The following is an 18,949-nucleotide window of genomic DNA, read 5'->3' as shown; positions in this document are numbered from 1 at the left end:
TGGTTGGCAGAGCCAAGGTGGGAACCAGAACCAACTCCCTGTACTCACCGTGTGGAGTTGGTCACCGTTCAGGTGCCATGTTTTCCGGTTCTATGGACTGTGTCTCCAGTGCGCCTTCACAGCCCGGTGCGTTCTGTTCCAGCTCCCCGCACTTGTCGTGCTAAAGTGGGTATCTGTCCAGGACGGGTTGTGCCGGCTCAGCGCTCCTGGTCTCCAGTACGCCTCCAGGGTCCAGTAATCCTCTGCCGGCTCTACGCAATGTGTCCCCAGTGTGCTTTCACAGCCCAGTGCATCCTGTGCCAGCTCCCCGCACTTGCCGTGCGAAGGTGGGCTCCCCAGTGGTGCAGCAGTCTAAGGCAATGCATCTCACTTCTAGAGGTGTCACTACAGACCCTGGTTCGATTCCAGGCTGTATCACAACTGGCTGTGATTGGGAGTCCCATAGGGCGGTGCACAATTGGCCCAGCGTCGCCCGGGGCATGCAAACTATTACGGACTACAAAGGGAAGCAAAGCTGCGAGCTGCCCAGTGACACGAGCCTTCCAGACGAGCTAAATTACTTTGATGCTCACGTCGAGGCAAGCATGAGAGCACCAGCTGTTCACGACGTGTGCAAGACCTTTAAACAGGTTAACATCAACACCATTATCCCAGAAACCCTCACAATTTGCATACTGCCCCAAGAGATCCACATATGACACAATCTCTATTGCACTCCACACTGCCCTTTTCCACCTGGACAAAAGGAACACCTACGTGAGAATGCTATTCATTGACGACAGCTCCGCGTTCAACACCATAGTGCTCTCAAAGCTCATCATAAAGCTAAGGACCCTGGGACTAAACACCTCGCTCTGCAACTGGAACCTGGACTTCCTGACGGGCCGCCCCCAGGTGGTAAAGGTAGGTAACAACACATCTGCCATGCTGATCCTCAACACGGGGGCCCCTCAGAGGTGCGTGCTCAGTCCCTCCCTGTACTCCCTATTCACCCATGACTGCATAGTCAAGCACAACTCCAACACTACTGGTTGTATCACCGCCTGGTATGGCAACTGCTCGGCCACCAAACGCAAGGCACGACAGAGGGCAGTGCATTTGGCCCAGTACTTCTCTGGGGCCAAGCTTCCTGCCAACCAGGAACTCTATACAAGGCGGTGTCAGAGGAAGGCCCTAAATACTAAATATTGCCGAAGACACCAGCCACCCTAGTCATAGACTGCTCTCTCTCTGCTCCTGCACGGCAAACGGTAGCGGAGCGACAAGTCTAGGTACAAAAGGCTTCTTAACAGTTTCTACCTCCAAGCCATAAGACTGCTGAACAGCTAATCAAATGGCTACCTGGACTATTTGCATTGACCCCCCCACCTAATTTTTACGCTGCTGCTACTCTCTGTTTATTATCTATGCGTAGTCACTTTACCTCTACCTACATGTACATATTACAATTACCTTGACTATCCTGTGCCCCTTCACATTGACTGTACCGGTACCCCCTGTATGTAGCCCTGAGGCCCCCGTGTTGAGAATCAGCGTGGTAGATGTGTTGTTACCTACCCTTACCACCTGGGGGAGACATGTCAGGAAGTCCAGGTTCCAGTTGCAGAGGGAGGTGTTTAGTCCCAGGGTCCTTAGCTTAAGTGATGAGCTTTGCAGGCACTATATGGTGTTGAACGATGAGCTGTAGTCAATGACTAGCATTCTCACGTAGGTGTTCCGTAGGTGTTACAGGATAATTAACTGGGGGGAACTCATTGGACATCAGATAACACCCAGCTGTGTCTGTTGTGTGTGCGCATGTGTGTGTGTGTGTGTGTGTTTTGAGTGCGTGTGTGTGTTTTGGGTGTGTGGGTTGTGTGTGTGTGTGTGTTTTGGGTGTGTGGGTTGTGTGTGTGTGTGTGTTTTGGGTGTGTGGGTTGTGTGTGTGTGTTTTGAGTGTGTGTGTGTGTGTGTGTGTGTTTTGGGTGTGTGGGTTGTGTGTGTGTGTGTGTGTGTGTGTGTGTGTGTGTTTTGGGTGTGTGGGTTGTGTGTGTGTTTTGGGTGTGTGGGTTGTGTGTGTGTGTGTGTGTTTTGGGTGTGTGGATTGTGTGTGTGTGTGTGTTTTGTGTGTGTGGGTTGTGTGTGTGTGTGTGTGTTGTGTGTGTGTGTGTGTTTTGGGTGTGTGGGTTGTGTGTGCAGTCATATGATGATGATGATAGATAGTTACCAAGGGGAACTCATGGGAGACTTGTCCATCAGGGGGCAGCTTGGCTCCGAACCCCAGAGCAGGGAACATCTTGTCACTGTCATAGTCCTGGATGATCTCCCCTACAGCCTTCAGGGCCATGGCATAGGCATTCATCTGGTACGGGTTCATGTAGTGGAGGGAGGTGGACTGGGACGGGTTACCTAGGGAAGGTCAGAGGTTAGAGGTGAGTGATGCAGCATACTGGACTGAAGACAGTGAGACATCGAAGACCAGCAACATGGAAACTCAGTCTTAATTCAGTAAAGCTAACACAGTCAGTAAAGCTAACGCAGTCAGTAAAGCTAACGCAGTCAGTAAAGCTAACGCAGTCAGTAAAGCTAATGCAGTCAGTAAAGCTAACGCAGTCAGTAAAGCTAGCACAGTCAGTAAAGCTAGCACAGTCAGTAAAGCTAACACAGTCAGTAAAGCTAACGCAGTCAGTAAAGCTAACGCAGTCAGTAAAGCTAGCGCAGTCAGTAAAGCTAGCGCAGTCAGTAAAGCTAACACAGTCAGTAAAGCTAACGCAGTCAGTAAAGCTAACACAGTCAGTAAAGCTAACGCAGTCAGTAAAGCTAGCACAGTCAGTAAAGCTAGCACAGTCAGTAAAGCTAACACAGTCAGTAAAGCTAGCACAGTCAGTAAAGCTAACACAGTCAGTAAAGCTAACACAGTAATGGTATTGTAGTGTGATTTTCAATAGCTTTGTAAATGGGATGGCATTGGGATTGCATGTTTCATTATAGACTTTGTGTTTGGTGAAACCACAACGTTACCCAGTCTTTTGTCATAAATTGGAAAGAGCGGACTGTAGTAGAAAGGTACCAGCCCTCACCATTGGATGCAGTGAAATCAATGGCCACCGTGAAGTGAATCTGGGTTCTGGAAGAAAAAAAAAGAGAGAAGATTAATATTAGAGAACTGTTGTCTGCTGGTGTTTCATTTTAGAATTATGTTGAGCTAGTGTTGCCCACCTTGACTAGCTAAACAACCACTCTGTCTCCCCACTCTGGGTGTTTCTCAATATGCATACAACCGTGCTTCAAACTCTTATACTCCGACGATGTTCACTTGAGTACGTTCTTATGAGGACAAGAGTGTGGACAATGTACAAAACATTCCATTTGAGAAGCACTCACACTCCCCCTTACGCTGCTCCTGCCCATTCACTGAGCCTTCTTCCAGCCAGGACAATGGCAATAATAGAGACCAAAACAACATATGCACAAAGCAAAATGTTTTACTTTATAACTATTAGCTGGCTATATGTGAATTGTAATAATGTAGCTAACCAGATTGTTTAACAGGCAAAAATATCTTAAATTGAATATTATGAAAGATAGATGTGAATTCTTTGTGGGTAATTGGCTAGCTAGCAGTGCTCCGTAGTGGCGCCGCTGTCTAAGGAACTGCATCGCAGCTGCACTTATGGGTAGTGTGCACATAGCCTGTCTTCTCTTGAGAGCCAGGTCTGCCTACGGCAGCCTTTCTCAATAGCAAGGCTATGCTCACTAAGTCTGTACATAGTCAAAGCTTTCTTTAAGTTTGGGTCAGTGACAGTGGGCAGGTATTCTGCCACTGTGTACTCTATGTTTAGGGCCAAATAGCTTTCTAGTTTGCTCAGTTTTTTGTTGTTGATTCTTTACAATGTGTCAAGTAATTATATTTTTGCTTTCTCATGATTTGGTTGGGTCTAATTGTGTTGCTGTCCTTGGGCTCTGTGGGGTCTGTTAGTGTTTGTGAACAAAGCCCCAGGACCAGCTTGCTTAGGGGACTCTTCTTCAGGTTCATCTCTCTGTAGGTGATGGCTTTGCTATGGAAGGTTTGGGAATCGCTTCCTTTTAGGTGGTTTTTGAATTTAACAGCTCTTTTCTGGATTTTGATAATTAGCGGGTGTGTCGCCCTAATTCTGCTCTGCAAGCATTATTCGTTTTTTTACTTTGTACACTGATAATATTTCTGCAGAATTCTTCATGCAGAGTCTCAATTTGTTTTTTGTCCCATTTTGGGACATTGTTTTCACTGGGGAAATGTCTGAGCCTACTATGAATGATAATGCAAAGGATTTTCCCATGGTTGCTGTTGACGCATATCCCACGGTAGTTATTGAGGTCAAATTTTTCTCTACTTTTGTGGATTGGGGTGATCAGTTCTTAGTTCCAAATATTGGGGAAGATTTATCTCTCTCTCAATCTCTCTCTCCATCTCTCTTATCTACTTCTCTCTCTCCGTTTCCCTCCCAACCTCTCTCTATCTCAATGTTCCACCTCTATTTTTCTATTCACCTCTCTGTTACACCTCCCCCCTCTCTCCCCTCTCTCTCTGTCTCTCTCTCCACATCTCTGTTCTACCTTTCTCATGCTCTCTTCTCTCCCTCTCTCTCCCTGCTCTTCTCTCCATCTCTCTCTCTCTCTGTCCCTCCCCCTCTCTCTCTCTCTCCCTCCTCCCCTCTCTCTCTCTCTGCCTCTCCTCTCTCTGCTCTCTCTCTCTCCCTCTCTGCCTGTCCTCTCTGCCTGTCCTCTCTCTGCCTGTCCTCTCTCTGCTCTCTCTCTCAATTCAATTCAAGAGCAAGTGAGGTAGATAATATATAAAGTGAATATATAAAGTGAAATAAACAATAAAAATTAACAGTAAACATTACACATACAGAAGTTTCAAAACAATAAAGACAATCCAAATGTCATATTATATATATACAGTGTTTTAACAATGTACAAATGGTTAAAGGACACAAGATAAAATAAATAAGCATAAATATGGGTTGTATTTACAATGGTGTTTGTTCTTCACTGGTTGCCCTTTTCTCGTGGCAACAGGTCACAAATCTTGCTCCTGTGATGGCACCCTGGAATTTCACCCAGTAGATATGTGAGTTTATCAAAATTGGATTTGTTTTCGAATTCTTTGTGGATCTGTGTAATCTGAGGGAAATATGTCTCTCTAATATGGTCATACATTGGGCAGGAGGTTAGGAAGTGCAGCTCAGTTTCCACCTCATTTTGTGGGCAGTGAGCACATAGCCTGTCTTCTCTTGAGAGCCATGTCTGCCTACGGCAGGCTATGCTCATTGAGTCTGTACATAGTCAAAGTTTCCTTAATTTTGGGTCAGTCACAGTGGTCAGGTATTCTGCCACTGTGTACTCTCTGTTTAGGGCCAAATAGCACTCTAGTTTGCTCTGTTTTTTTGTTAATTCTTTCCAATGTGTCAAGTAATTATCTTTTTGTTTTCTCATGATTTGGTTGGGCCTAATTGTGCTGCTGTCCTGGGGCTCTGTAGGGTGTGTTTGTGTTTGTGAACAGAGCCCCAGTCTCTCTCTCTCTCCCTCCTCCTCTCTCTCTCTCTCTCTCTCTCCACATCTCTGTTCTACCTTTCTCTCACTCTATTTGTTTCTCTCACTCCCTGCTGTTCTCTCCATCTCTCTCTCTATCTCTCTCTCTCTCTTATATGACAGCTCTCTCTCCTACAAAGTTTCCATTATGTCCTGTTGGATCGGCTTAAATACATAATCCCCCCCATCTGTCCGGGAGACCACCGCAATTACCCAGAAGCCATCACTTCGCTCTCTGCCCCAGCTCTCACCTGGGAGAGGAGCACAGACCAAACCGACCAAACCGACCAAACCGACCCAACCTCCTTTCCTGCTCAAGCGAGGAGACTTCTCAAAAATTAAAGGTAGATGTTTTATTCCCCCCCCCCGTCTCCCAGCAGGATTAATTAATTCACATTCACAGCAGCAGCCGGTCTGGTTTCCAAGCCCAGTTAGGCAGCAAGTCAGTCATGTTCAACCCCGTCTGAGGCCCACTACTGTGGAATATTAACATCATCCATTTCAAATTCAGTCCTGTGCTAGTCATCTCTGTCCCCATTGTATTTTTCCCACAGTGAATAATCATGCATGACCATTTAGGCTGTCAGCAATATGCAAACAGCATCATAAACATCTAGGAAAACCTAGAAAACAAATTTCCCAATTGGTTTATTATAACCTGTGGGGGCAGGGTAGCCTAGTGGTTAGCACGTAGGACTAGCAACCGAAAGGTTGCAAGTTCATATCCTTTAGCTGACAAGGTACAAATCGGTTGTTCTGCCCCTGAACAGGCAGTTAACCCACTGTTCCTAGGCTGTCATTGAAAATAAGAATTTGTTCTTAACTGACTTGCCTAGTTAAATCAATAAGCCAAGGGAGGTGAAAGTACTCATGATTTGACAAGAAAGTAAAGTGTCCATAGTGAGAGACAAGGGATTAGTGCTACATAACATTGTATCGAAGCTACACTGACAAAAACCTAACAAGTGTGCAGAATTTGATTTAATAATTTCAATATCTCACTACTGTACGTATATCATCGTCATTATTATCTAAATTCAACAGTGCTATACGTAACTCTGTGTATTCCTGTTAATACACTTGGATTCCTTTCGCATAAATTATGTCTATGTGTAAACAGCATCACACACGCTTAACAAAGCACGAACTCATATATTATTCATGAGAAACGCAAAGGATGACACACTAAGGACTTTGAAACAAAGGAAAATAACTGGAAATCGAGGGAAAACGACTTCATCTAAATGACCAAATTCATTCCCTAAGGGGTTAGACTTTAGCTACTGTAGTTTGTGCCTCTTCTATGGTGATCAACAGTGATTGGCTCTCCCGGGCACTTCAATCCAGCCAGAGGGACATTTTTAGAATGTATTAAATATTATAATATTTGAGTTACAATTTTTGGCCTAAAATTACTCATTCCATGATATACAAAGAGTCTCCGATAGATAGCTCTGTGGCCTGGCAGCAGGCTCTGTATTTGGGCCTACAGTCAGATTCAGAATGTGCTCAGTCATCATAGCCACTTCATTGCTTGGTAACTTTTGACGTGCAAAACGAGTGCTGCGAAAATGAGAAAAGTGAACTCTGAATGTCGTGTGTTTACTAATATTGGACATAAGGCGATATGTCTGATATGCCAAGAAATTGTTGCCGTTTTTAAGGAATACAATCTCAATTGTCATTTTTCAAGCAAACATGCTAACTACGCTAGCAATCTGTCCTCTCAGGAAAAGGCAAGGAAGGCCTCAAAACCAACAAAATAAGTTTACTAAACGGTGCTCTACTCAAGACTCCGTAACTAAGGCAAGCTACGTAGTGGCACATCAAATGGTAAAATAGCATAGCTAGCAGACGGGCAAGGGGGCTTAACCATTGTCAGTTCATTCAGCTGTTCAATGGACTTGTTATACCATTCAAATGTGTGTTGGCTAATCCTGGGGAAAGTATTTTGCCATGTGTGGAAACAGGGGGGAGATAGTTATGTTCGTTGATACGGTTCGTAAAGCTGACGAATTCTCTGAGTTGAAAGACAGACTGGCTGGGCGACTTTACTTTCGGTGTGGACATATTGGTGCATCTGAATGATCTGAATGTGAAACTGCAGGGAAATTGTGTTTTTGTGCATTGAACTGTATTCCAGCGTGATAAGCATTCAAGACCAAACTTATATTGTTCTCCAGACAAATGAGCAGCTGGGCTCTTGCTCATTTTCCAACACTGGGCCTCACTGAACTCGCCCACATCGCAGTGCCGCACTGAGACAAACAGTAGCACTTTGATGGACCTGAATGTTTTCCCGCCTCTTCTGACTTCACCCAGATTGAGACTGTGCTCGGGCTTGTATCACGGCCCCTTGTCTTTCGACAGTGAGAAAGCACCACCAGTCACACAATTGGCGCTCATCGACATCCAACGTGACTGTGCTTTGAAGGAGGAGTACAAAACGGCAACAATAGAGCAGTTCTACGGCTCACTGAATGAAACACAGTTTCCAAATACTAAAAAGCCTAAAGGATGCTTGTTTTATTCGGGTCCACATATGTGTGTGAACAAACGTTCTCAGTCATGAATTACCACAAATCCTGTACACTTGTCAGCTGTTCTGAGAATCTCTACATCAAAGATGTCACCAGACTTTGATGCTCTTGCCAAGAGAGGTGACCAGACCCATTGTTCACATTAAGACTTGAACAACCATGACTGGGGTTGGCAAGGATTATGCTTTTTCATGGTGATGGTTGTGCAGTGATAATTACCCAGCGATGCACTTGGACACAGGTCATTTGTCCCCATACATCTGACAATGAACACGTATTCAGTCAGATTTGGGCTGAGGTTAACTGTAAATATGGCGCACAATGGAGATGAGAATTGTTCCGTAATATGCTTTCAAAAACAGACCATTCCAAATGAAACGGATTCTCTTACCATAATGTTTCACTCAAATTTAAGAAAAGTTATTTTTTACACATCTGCTGTTACATTTTTGCATGTCTCCAGTCATATAAAATAAATATATTTTAAAGTTTTCATATTGTGAATGTGAGTTTGATTGTACTTTACAGCAGTAGAGATGCAGGATCTGTGTTTTTGACTGTCTGTGATGTTATAACTTATTTTTATAATTTACCTTTATTTAACCAGGCAAGTCAGTTAAGAACACATTCTTATTTTCAATAACGGCCTGGGAACAGTGGGTTAACTGCCTGTTCAGGGGCAGAACGACAGATTTGTACCTTGTCAGCTCGGGGGTTTGAACTTGCAACCTTCCGGTTACCAGTCCAACGCTCTAACCACTAGGCTACCCTGCTGCCCCTTATATACTTTTTGTGATCATTTTGTGAAAAATGTGTTCACGGAAAACAAGGGCAGAGATGGTACAAAGGTAGAATTGTTCTGCATATGTACACCTACAGTACACTAGTAGTTGCGTGTCAATGTTAAAATGAATAAAAGCTTCACGTTTTGTCACGCATATGGTATATGGCCCTTCACTTGGGTGCAAAAACTCAATGTGGCTCTTGAGCCAAAAGGTTTGCCCACCCCTGCCCTAGTCCCTAGACCCTAGTCCCTAGACCCTAGTCCCTAGACCCTCATCCCTACTCCCTATACCCTCATCCCTAGTCTCTAGACCCTAGCTCATGAATCTAGACCCTAGCTCATGAATCTTTATTAAGTTAGTTAGAGCTCTGGCTGTTCAGCTGACAGATGGCAATGCCTTCCCATGATAATACTACCCCATGGAACTCAGTTGATTCCCTAAATTAGCTCAGACATACGGATGTCTTTCACAGAAAAAGCAAGGTGGACACGTGAGTTGAATTCACTCGGCTAGGGCCTCATTCAACCCATTAGTAAAGTATAGGCTATCCCCTGACTTGCCTGTTGTAATTTCCTACAGACTCCTTCCTCACAGATTGGTTATACTGTTTGTATGTTTAGATTTGTCTTTTTCTCTCGACCTCCCTCTTTCAGCCATTTCCTTTTCACTATCTATTGTTTCCATCTTCAAATATAAGTGCTGCTGTTGTTTCCCAAAAGTTTCTTGGTATACCAATGCCCTGGACTAGAGTAAACCCCAGAAATCTCACACACTTTTCATAGAACTGAATTGCTGTTCTTGCTTCTGTGTGAGCTTCTAGGCTAAATGAACAGGGCCAATGGTATATAAAGTATGTTCATGCTACAGCAACGGCAAGGACCCAGAGGAACACAAATAGAAACCACATATCACCTAGATGCTTACCACACAATTTATAGCAATGAACCTCTCTCTCCCTCTGGGTGACAAAAACCAATGTATAATAAAACACTATTACAAGACAACACATGCACAGACCAACTACACACATAACGCAATTGCAGAGCAAACCAGTATCAATCATTGTGTGATATCATTCTACAACCCTGTATTTTCATATAATACTATAATATCAAATAACAAATAATTTTGCATTTAGGCTTCATCCCCAGCGTGTGTTTATTTAATTTTAAAGTGGAACTGACAGCATTTTAACAACATTAAATCTTATTAAAATCTGTTCATTTACACCCCAAGGAAGAATATGACAATTTAAAAAATATATATTCTGACAAGCGAGCACTTAGATATGGTCTTTTTCATAAGTTCCTAGAATGTTTTGTAGCGACGTATACCAAGTCATTTGTGAAAATTCTGTAGCAATATAGAGTGGGAAAGGGGCCTTGCTTATGGACAATTAATAGCCACTGCAGCCAATAAAACTGAATAAAATTATCTGTCTCATCCAGGACCGGAGTCGACGCAGACCGGTGTGCTATAGCCAATCAGAGCTACACTAGGCCTTTATGCAAACAAGACATTTGCAAGCACAGGCCTGTCATCAATCACTTTGAACTGGACTGTGTGTTTACAGGCAGCAGGGCCTGCCATCATTCACTTTGAGTTGGACTGTGTGTTTACAGGCAGTAGGGCCTGCCATCATTCACTATGAACTGGACTGTGTGTTTACAGGCAGTAGGGCCTGCCATCATTCACTATGAACTGGACTGTGTGTTTACAGGCAGTAGGGCCTGCCATCATTCACTATGAACTGGACTGTGTGTTTACAGGCAGTAGGGCCTGCCGTCATTCACTATGAACTGGACTGTGTGTTTACAGGCAGTAGGGCCTGCCATCATTCACTATGAACTGGACTGTGTGTTTACAGGCAGTAGGGCCTGCCATCATTCACTTTGAACTGGACTGTGTGTTTACAGGCAGTAGGGCCTGCCATCATTCACTTTGAACTGGACTGTGTGTTTACAGGCAGTAGGGTCTGCCATCATTCACTTTGAACTGGACTGTGTGTTTACAGGCAGTAGGGCCTGCCATCATTCACTATGAACTGGACTGTGTGTTTACAGGCAGTAGGGCCTGCCATCATTCACTATGAACTGGACTGTGTGTTTACAGGTCAGTAGGGCCTGCCATCATTCACTATGAACTGGACTGTGTGTTTACAGGCAGTAGGGCCTGCCATCATTCACTTTGAACTGGACTGTGTGTTTACAGGCAGTAGGGCCTGCCATCATTCACTTTGAACTGGACTGTGTGTTTACAGGCAGTAGGGCCTGCCATCATTCACTATGAACTGGACTGTGTGTTTACAGGCAGTAGGGCCTGCCATCATTCACTATGAACTGGACTGTGTGTTTACAGGCAGTAGGGCCTGCCATCATTCACTATGAACTGGACTGTGTGTTTACAGGCAGTAGGGCCTGCCATCATTCACTATGAACTGGACTGTGTGTTTACAGGCAGTAGGGCCTGCCATCATTCACTATGAACTGGACTGTGTGTTTACAGGCAGTAGGGCCTGCCGTCATTCACTATGAACTGGACTATGTGTTTACAGGCAGTAGGGCCTGCCGTCATTCACTATGAACTGGACTGTGTGTTTGCAGGCAGTAGGGCCTGCCATCGTTCACTTTGAACTGGACTGTGTGTTTACAGGCAGTAGGGCCTGCCATCATTCACTTTGAACTGGACTGTGTGTTTACAGGCAGTAGGTCCTGCCATCATTCACTTTGAACTGGACTGTGTGTTTACAGGCAGTAGGGCCTGCCATCATTCACTATGAACTGGACTGTGTGTTTACAGGCAGTAGGGCCTGCCATCATTCACTATGAACTGGACTGTGTGTTCACAGGCAGTAGGGCCTGCCATCATTCACTATGAACTGGACTGTGTGTTTACAGGCAGTAGGGCCTGCCATCGTTCACTTTGAACTGGACTGTGTGTTTACAGGCAGTAGGGCCTGCCATCATTCACTTTGAACTGGACTGTGTGTTTACAGGCAGTAGGGCCTGCCATCATTCACTATGAACTGGACTGTGTGTTTACAGGCAGTAGGGCCTGCCATCATTCACTATGAACTGGACTGTGTGTTTACAGGCAGTAGGGCCTGCCATCATTCACTATAAACTGGACTGTGTGTTTACAGGCAGTAGGGCCTGCCATCATTCACTATAAACTGGACTGTGTGTTTACAGGCAGTAGGGCCTGCCATCATTCACTATGAACTGGACTGTGTGTTTACAGGCAGTAGGGCCTGCCATCATTCACTATGAACTGGACTGTGTGTTTACAGGCAGTAGGGCCTGCCATCATTCACTATGACGGTGGACGGTGTGTTTACAGGTCAGTAGCAACAGCGTGACTTTAGATCATTAGAACACATTCGCAAAAAGCCACAAAATACACCTGAATGGATTTCTATAGATACTGTTTGTAAATACCACGGGAGTCCTCTTATATTTGTGAACTTTACAGTCCTATTGATGAAACAACCATGAAAAGGTAGGTTATCTCTAATGCACATCAACAACAAAAGAGCAACAACTAATGCTAGCAAGAGCAAGATTAGCTAAAATCCAACAAAGGAACGTTAGATAAATCCCCCCCAAAAATGTCAGCTTGTTGGCCGTCAAAATTGCACTGATAAACAATGGGGAATTGTAGCCTACTCATCCTTCTGTGTGTGTAATGAACACGATGGGAGACAGAGAGCTGGTTTCAAGCACAGGGCGCACTAGGTGTTTATTTGTAAAGGACCACAGGAGGAGGCAGGTAGCTGGGTCCAGGGGCAGGCAGAAGGTCATACACAGGAGGAGGCAGGTAGCTGGGTCCAGGGGCAGGCAGAAGGTCATACACAGGAGGAGGCAGGTAGCTGGGTCCAGGGGCAGGCAGAAGGTCATACACAGGAGGAGGCAGGTAGCTGGGTCCAGGGGCAGGCAGAAGGTCATACACAGAGGGTCCAAAAAGGCAACAGTACAGGCAGGGAAAAGGCTAGTAACGTCGCCCGGGAGATCAGGCAATAGGTAGATAACAGGAAGCCGATAGGCTAAAGTACAGGCAGGGAAAAGGCTAGTAACGTCGCCCGGGAGCTCAGGCAATAGGTAGATAACAGGAAGCCGATAGGCTAAAGTACAGGCAGGGAAAAGGCTAGTAACGTCGCCCGGGAGCTCAGGCAATAGGTAGATAACAGGAAGCCGATAGGCTAATGTACAGGCAGGGAAAAGGCAAAAGGCGTCATTAGTGAGGCAGGCAAAAACTATCATACACGGGAGGATTAAGTTACGGGGAAACACAGAGCTCCTAATAGAAGTGTGTCACAAAACAAACAATACCTCACAATGACGGGGTGCAAAGAACTGAACTAACATTGATCATGCATTGAACTGCATTCATCTATTCTGCCAACAATGCCTTAGTGTACGTTATGGAATGTTGAGTCAAATAGAACACATTTTTAAAACCGCTAAGTTCATTTTGTAGCATAAACTGGGAATTTGATACTTTTGACTCATATTATGATTGTTTGTTTGTTTCATATCTGTAAAATAGTTAAAACGCTGTCAGTTCCACTTTAACCACTAAGACCAAGAGGTGGTTGTGGTATATGGTCAATATACCATGGATAAGGGCTGTTCTTAGGCATGACGCAACGTGAACCCCCGAGGTGCGTTAATGCTATTATAAACTGGTTACCAACATAATTAGAAGAGTTAACAAGTAGTTTTGCTTCATACCTGTGGTATATTATCACATATACCACAGCTTTCAGCCAATCCGCACCCAGGAGCCAAACTACGCAGTTTACAAAATGAAATAGATGATTTAGGCTTCATCCCCAAAACTGTCCCCATAGGAGAACACTTTGAAGAACCCTTTTTGGTTCCAGGTAGAACCCCTTGGTTCCATATAGAACCCTTTTCTACAGAGGGTTCTACATGGAACACAAAGGGGTTATTTCTACCTAGAACCAAAAAGGGTTCTCGTATGGGGACATCCGAAGAACCCTTTTTTAACCCCGTTTCCTAAGAGTGCAGTGTGTTCATTCAACATGAGATACATTGACTTCCACCCCCATTCCACTGACAACCTTAACCAGAACCAAATGAAAAATCTAATCTGTGGTAAAAAGGCTATAACATGCCTTTTCACTTAATCCGCAGACTATATTTCGCTCCATCTATTTAAACATTAAAATAAGAGACTTAAATACAACAGAAGTCTTAAATGATCCATTCCTGCAGGCGAGATTTTATTAATTAAAAAAAGATTTAATTCAATAAAAGGGTAATGAAAGACGATAACTCTTTCTGAGGCAGTGTGTGTGTGTGAGAGTGTGTGTACGTCTGGCGCAAGTGTGTGTGACTTAATGACCCCTATTATAAATCCACATATCACTTCAACATTAATCAAAAACCTATTAAACTCCCAGAATTATCACATGGGATCTGTGGCCCTGGGAAAGAGAACCTCTTATCCTCTAAGAGCCCATAAATCAAACTAAATTGATCAAAGTCAATATGTGTTTGGTTGCCTGTTAGTACGTGATTGGTTGTGTGAGTCTAAACACACAGGAGACTGAAAGGAATCCAAAGCAACCGTAGTGTCATCAATATCCACTTTAACAGGCTGCTTCTTGTAGTGTAGCGTGGTGAGTCCTATTCACTCACTCACATAGTAAAAGGCTACTAGAGAAATACAGGATTTGTAAAGCACAGGACTAGTGGTTGAGTCTTAGATACTAGTGGTCAGCATAGGTAGTCTGAATCCCAAATCAACTCTTGCCTCTACCTCCTAGACACTTAGCGGTAGAGGTACATCTGAGAGGATTGGATAGGTCGAAGCACAATGGTGATAGCTTAATCTTGCCATTTGATAGGCCAGATGGAGTTGTTGTCAGATGGAGTATGTCTGTCTCTTGACAGACATATTTAGTTCTGGGTGCCGAGAGAGATTACCATATTGTGGACACCTGTTCAATCCTTTCAGATCTCTCAAGTCTCTGGGGTAGGGTCTTGATTTGGAATGGTGTGATAAACTGCCTCCTTTTCTTTATGGGTGGGTGGATGGATGGTTGGGTGGATGGATGGATGGATGGATGGGTGGGTGGATGGTTGGGTGGATGGATGGGTGGATGGATGGTTGGATGGATGGGTAGATGGATGGTTGGGTGGATGGGTGGATGGTTGGGTGGATGGGTGGATGGATGGAATGTTGGGTGGGTGGATGGTTGGGTGGGTGGGTGGATGGAATGTTGGATGGGTGGGTGGGTGGATGGTTGAGTGGGTGGGTGGGTGGATGGTTGGGTGGATGGTTATAGTTGGGTGGGTAGCTGTGTGTGTGGGTGGATTCATGTTTGGGTGAGTGGGTGGAAGATGGGTGGGACAGTGAGAGGCCATGAGGGTCACTGGCAGATGTAGGACACAGTTGCCAAACAACCTAACACTGACCAGAACTGACAGTGCAGCACAAGGACTGCTACAGAGCTGAAACCAGGACAGCTACCACAGATCCACTGCGAGGAAGCGTTTTCATATAGAGTATGTGACAGGTTGAATGAAGCTTCCCGTTAAAGGCCCAAAACCCACTTCATATTTTATACAGTCGTCACACTCCATACTCCTTACTCCATATTTCATGGTCATTCATCTTAATTCATACATGTTCTGTCAAGGGTTGACAGTAAGAGGCAGACCACCTTGTCTCCTTCGGCAGAGACTCACCCAGTGGAGAATTTATATCATTGCATATCTATCAATCAAACTGATTTGCAGGAAGACTGGTGGTTCTAGAGATGCTAATGAGGGCTGGGACAGTCATGAAATGTTGGATCATGATAATTGGCAAGTCAAATGACTGCAGTCTCCGTTCGAAAAGAAAAAAAAAGAAAAGAAAAAAAAACGTTAAAAGAATTAATCATTTGGATGCACATTTTCTCCATTTCCTCCACTCCTGACTGCAAGTGCTGCCATAGAAATGGAATGAATAGAACGGGCATCCCATTCAAGTCAAATGTGTGGACTGGCGAGTTGACACTCGCTAAAACAGCCACAAAGCTAATAATCCTGCCTATTTTTATAATTTCTCTTTTTAAAAGGTCATTCTAAACCTAACCTTAACCCGAATCACACTGCTTACCTAAAGCTTAACCCTAACCTTAAATTGAGACGAAAATGCTAATTTTTGTTTTCATTAATTATTACAATATGTCTGTGCTATCTAGTTGAAACTGGACTGGTAGCCATTGTAAGTGCACCCATAGGAGCAAAGCAGGAAATAAAAGCAGGAAGTAAAAGCAGGACATAAAAGCAGGAAGTGTACTCATCAATATGTGCTGTGATTTGTTGATTCAACCCAACTGACATTACAAAAAATACAATCCATTGCATGAACCACATCAGTTAACATCATTTGAATGAACATTCTACATTACCATGGAAATGATTGCATCACAATTCCAGGCAGCCATTGTGAGTGTACCCTTGAGTTTACCAGTCAAATTGCCAGGGTTAGAGGTTCCAAGCCCATTTTATTAATTGTTTGCTACATGGTGGGGCTGGCACAATGGTTATGTATGGAAGACCATCATGAAAATAAAATAATTGTCATAAACGTACAAAAATGTATTAGGGAACGAACAGCTGACTGAAGACGGGAATGCCAGGCATTTGTGCGGTTGAGTTGGTTTCTGCGATAACATGGCCCCTCAACAACGTGATCAAACTTGGTTGACGCTTTGATGAAACAAGCTACTGCATAAACATTGCAACCTCATGTCACTGGCTGCTTTATGTCAATCTAACAGCAGCTAGGTGTCAGGAGCAGGGGTGCTCGCTATAACATAAATAATCAATCACAATCATCAGTGGGTGTTGAGTGGTGTTGGATAGAGAGGCTGCTCTCCTCTCTGTAAAACAACTCTGAAGGTGAGTCTGTGTCTGACAGACAGGCAGAGCATTACAGTTGGCAGCAAGCATACCAAATGGCACCCTATTCCCTATGTAGTGCACTACTTTGACCAGGCCCGTAGGGTGTAGTGCAATATCAAGGGAACAGGGTGTCTCCGACAGCCAGGCAGAACATGACAGTGTTGTCAAGTTGAACTTGTCTACAGCACCAACAGAACAGGAGGGAGTACATTTTTGACCAGTGCGCTATATAGAGATTATCGTGCCATTTGAGAAACACATAAAGACATACTTAAAACAGTAATAGGTTTCATTTAGGGTCTTATACATGTCATTTTATCTTTTCATCACATGCCATCTATCACCAATATTTTTTCACATATCACCAATCATAAATTACAGCTCATGGGTTTCTCAGAAACCAATGTGTAAACACTGGCCCAAATCAAACAGACAACTACTATAATTCCTTGTGGACATGCACACCTGTACAATCATCCTGTTTGGAGGTCATGAACAAGCTGTTCGATATCCTTGGCCTCAGCATGCCTGTCTCCCCTCCCTCTCCCTCCTTGGTGATCTGTCCATAACAAATACCCCACCTCAAAACAGACATGTTCTATTTGATCCAGGGGAACCCTACTACTATGACTGACTCTGTGAAACAACACATTTCACTGTGCCTATCCGGTGTGTGTGACAGTAAAACATGTATTGTTTTTGTATTACTTTCCCTCACAATGAAAAAAAAAACTGGAAAGGATCTTCCATACTGGATCTCTGTACTGGAACAAGGATCTCCATACTGGATCTCCGTACTGGAACAAGGATCTCCGTACTGGAACAAGGATCTCCATACTGGATCTCCATACTGGAACAAGGATCTCCATGCTGGATCTCCGTACTGGAACAAGGATCTCCATACTGGATCTCCATACTGGAACAAGGATCTCCATGCTGGATCTCTGTACTGGAACAAGGATCTCCATACTGGATCTCCGTACTGGAACAAGGATCTCCATACTGGATCTCCGTACTGGAACAAGGATCTTCCATACTGGATCTCCGTACTGGAACAAGGATCTCCATGCTGGATCTCCGTACTGGAACAAGGATCTCCATACTGCATCTCCGTACTGGAACAAGGATCTCCATACTGGATCTCCGTACTGGAACAAGGATCTCCATGCTGGATCTCCGTACTGGAACAAGGATCTCCATACTGGATCTCCATACTGGAACAAGGATCTCCATGCTGGATCTCCGTACTGGAACAAGGATCTCCATACTGGATCTCCGTACTGGAACAAGGATCTCCATACTGCATCTCCGTACTGGAACAAGGACTCCATGCTGGATCTCCGTACTGGAACAAGGATCTCCATACTGGATCTCCATACTGGAACAAGGATCTCCATGCTGGATCTCCGTACGGGAACAAGGATCTCCATACTGGATCTCCATACTGGAACAAGGATCTCCATGCTGGATCTCCGTACTGGAACAAGGATCTCCATACTGGATCTCCGTACTGGAACAAGGATCTCCATACTGGATCTCCATACTGGAACAAGGATCTCCATACTGGATCTCCGTACTGGAACAAGGATCTCCATGCTGGATCTCCGTACTGGAACAAGGATCTCCATGCTGGATCTCCGTACTGGAACAAGGATCTCCATACTGGATCTCCATACTGGAACAAGGATCTTCCATACTGGATCTCCGTACTGGAACAAGGATCTCCATGCTGGATCTCCGGACTGGAACAAGGATCTCCATACTGGATCTCCGGACTGTAACAAGGATCTCCGTACTGGAACAAGGATCTCCATACTGGATCTCCGTACTGGAACAAGGATCTCCATACTGGATCTCCGTACTGGAACAAGGATCTCCATGCTGCATCTCCGGACTGGAACAAGGATCTCCATGCTGCATCTCCGGACTGGAACAAGGATCTCCATGCTGGATCTCCGTACTGGAACAAGGATCTCCATACTGGATCTCCGGACTGGAACAAGGATCTCCATACTGGATCTCCGGACTGGAACAAGGATCTCCGTACTGGAACAAGGATCTCCATACTGGATCTCCGTACTGGAACAAGGATCTCCATACTGGATCTCCGTACTGGAACAAGGATCTCCATACTGGATCTCCGTACTGG

General features: G+C 44.6%; 1 protein-coding gene across 3 annotated transcripts in view; it reads right to left on the bottom strand.

Annotated features, from left to right (window-relative positions):
- LOC135527745 (copine-5-like) overlaps window positions 1-18,949 on the bottom strand; it is a 188,911-nt gene that overhangs the window by 26,665 nt on the left and 143,297 nt on the right. For all 3 annotated transcript variants that reach the window (XM_064956278.1, XM_064956279.1, XM_064956277.1), the window contains 2 exons: window positions 3,060-3,106; window positions 2,207-2,388 (listed from right to left, as the gene is read on the bottom strand). In XM_064956278.1, the coding sequence (XP_064812350.1) occupies window positions 2,207-2,388; window positions 3,060-3,106 (229 nt within the window). The remainder of the gene's footprint in view (window positions 1-2,206; window positions 2,389-3,059; window positions 3,107-18,949) is intronic.

This window comes from Oncorhynchus masou, chromosome 33 (assembly GCF_036934945.1).
Source record: "Oncorhynchus masou masou isolate Uvic2021 chromosome 33, UVic_Omas_1.1, whole genome shotgun sequence".
Classification (NCBI taxonomy): Eukaryota; Metazoa; Chordata; class Actinopteri; order Salmoniformes; family Salmonidae; genus Oncorhynchus; species Oncorhynchus masou.
Note: the sequence above shows the minus strand (reverse complement) of the source record. Positions and strands in the feature narration are given on the sequence as shown.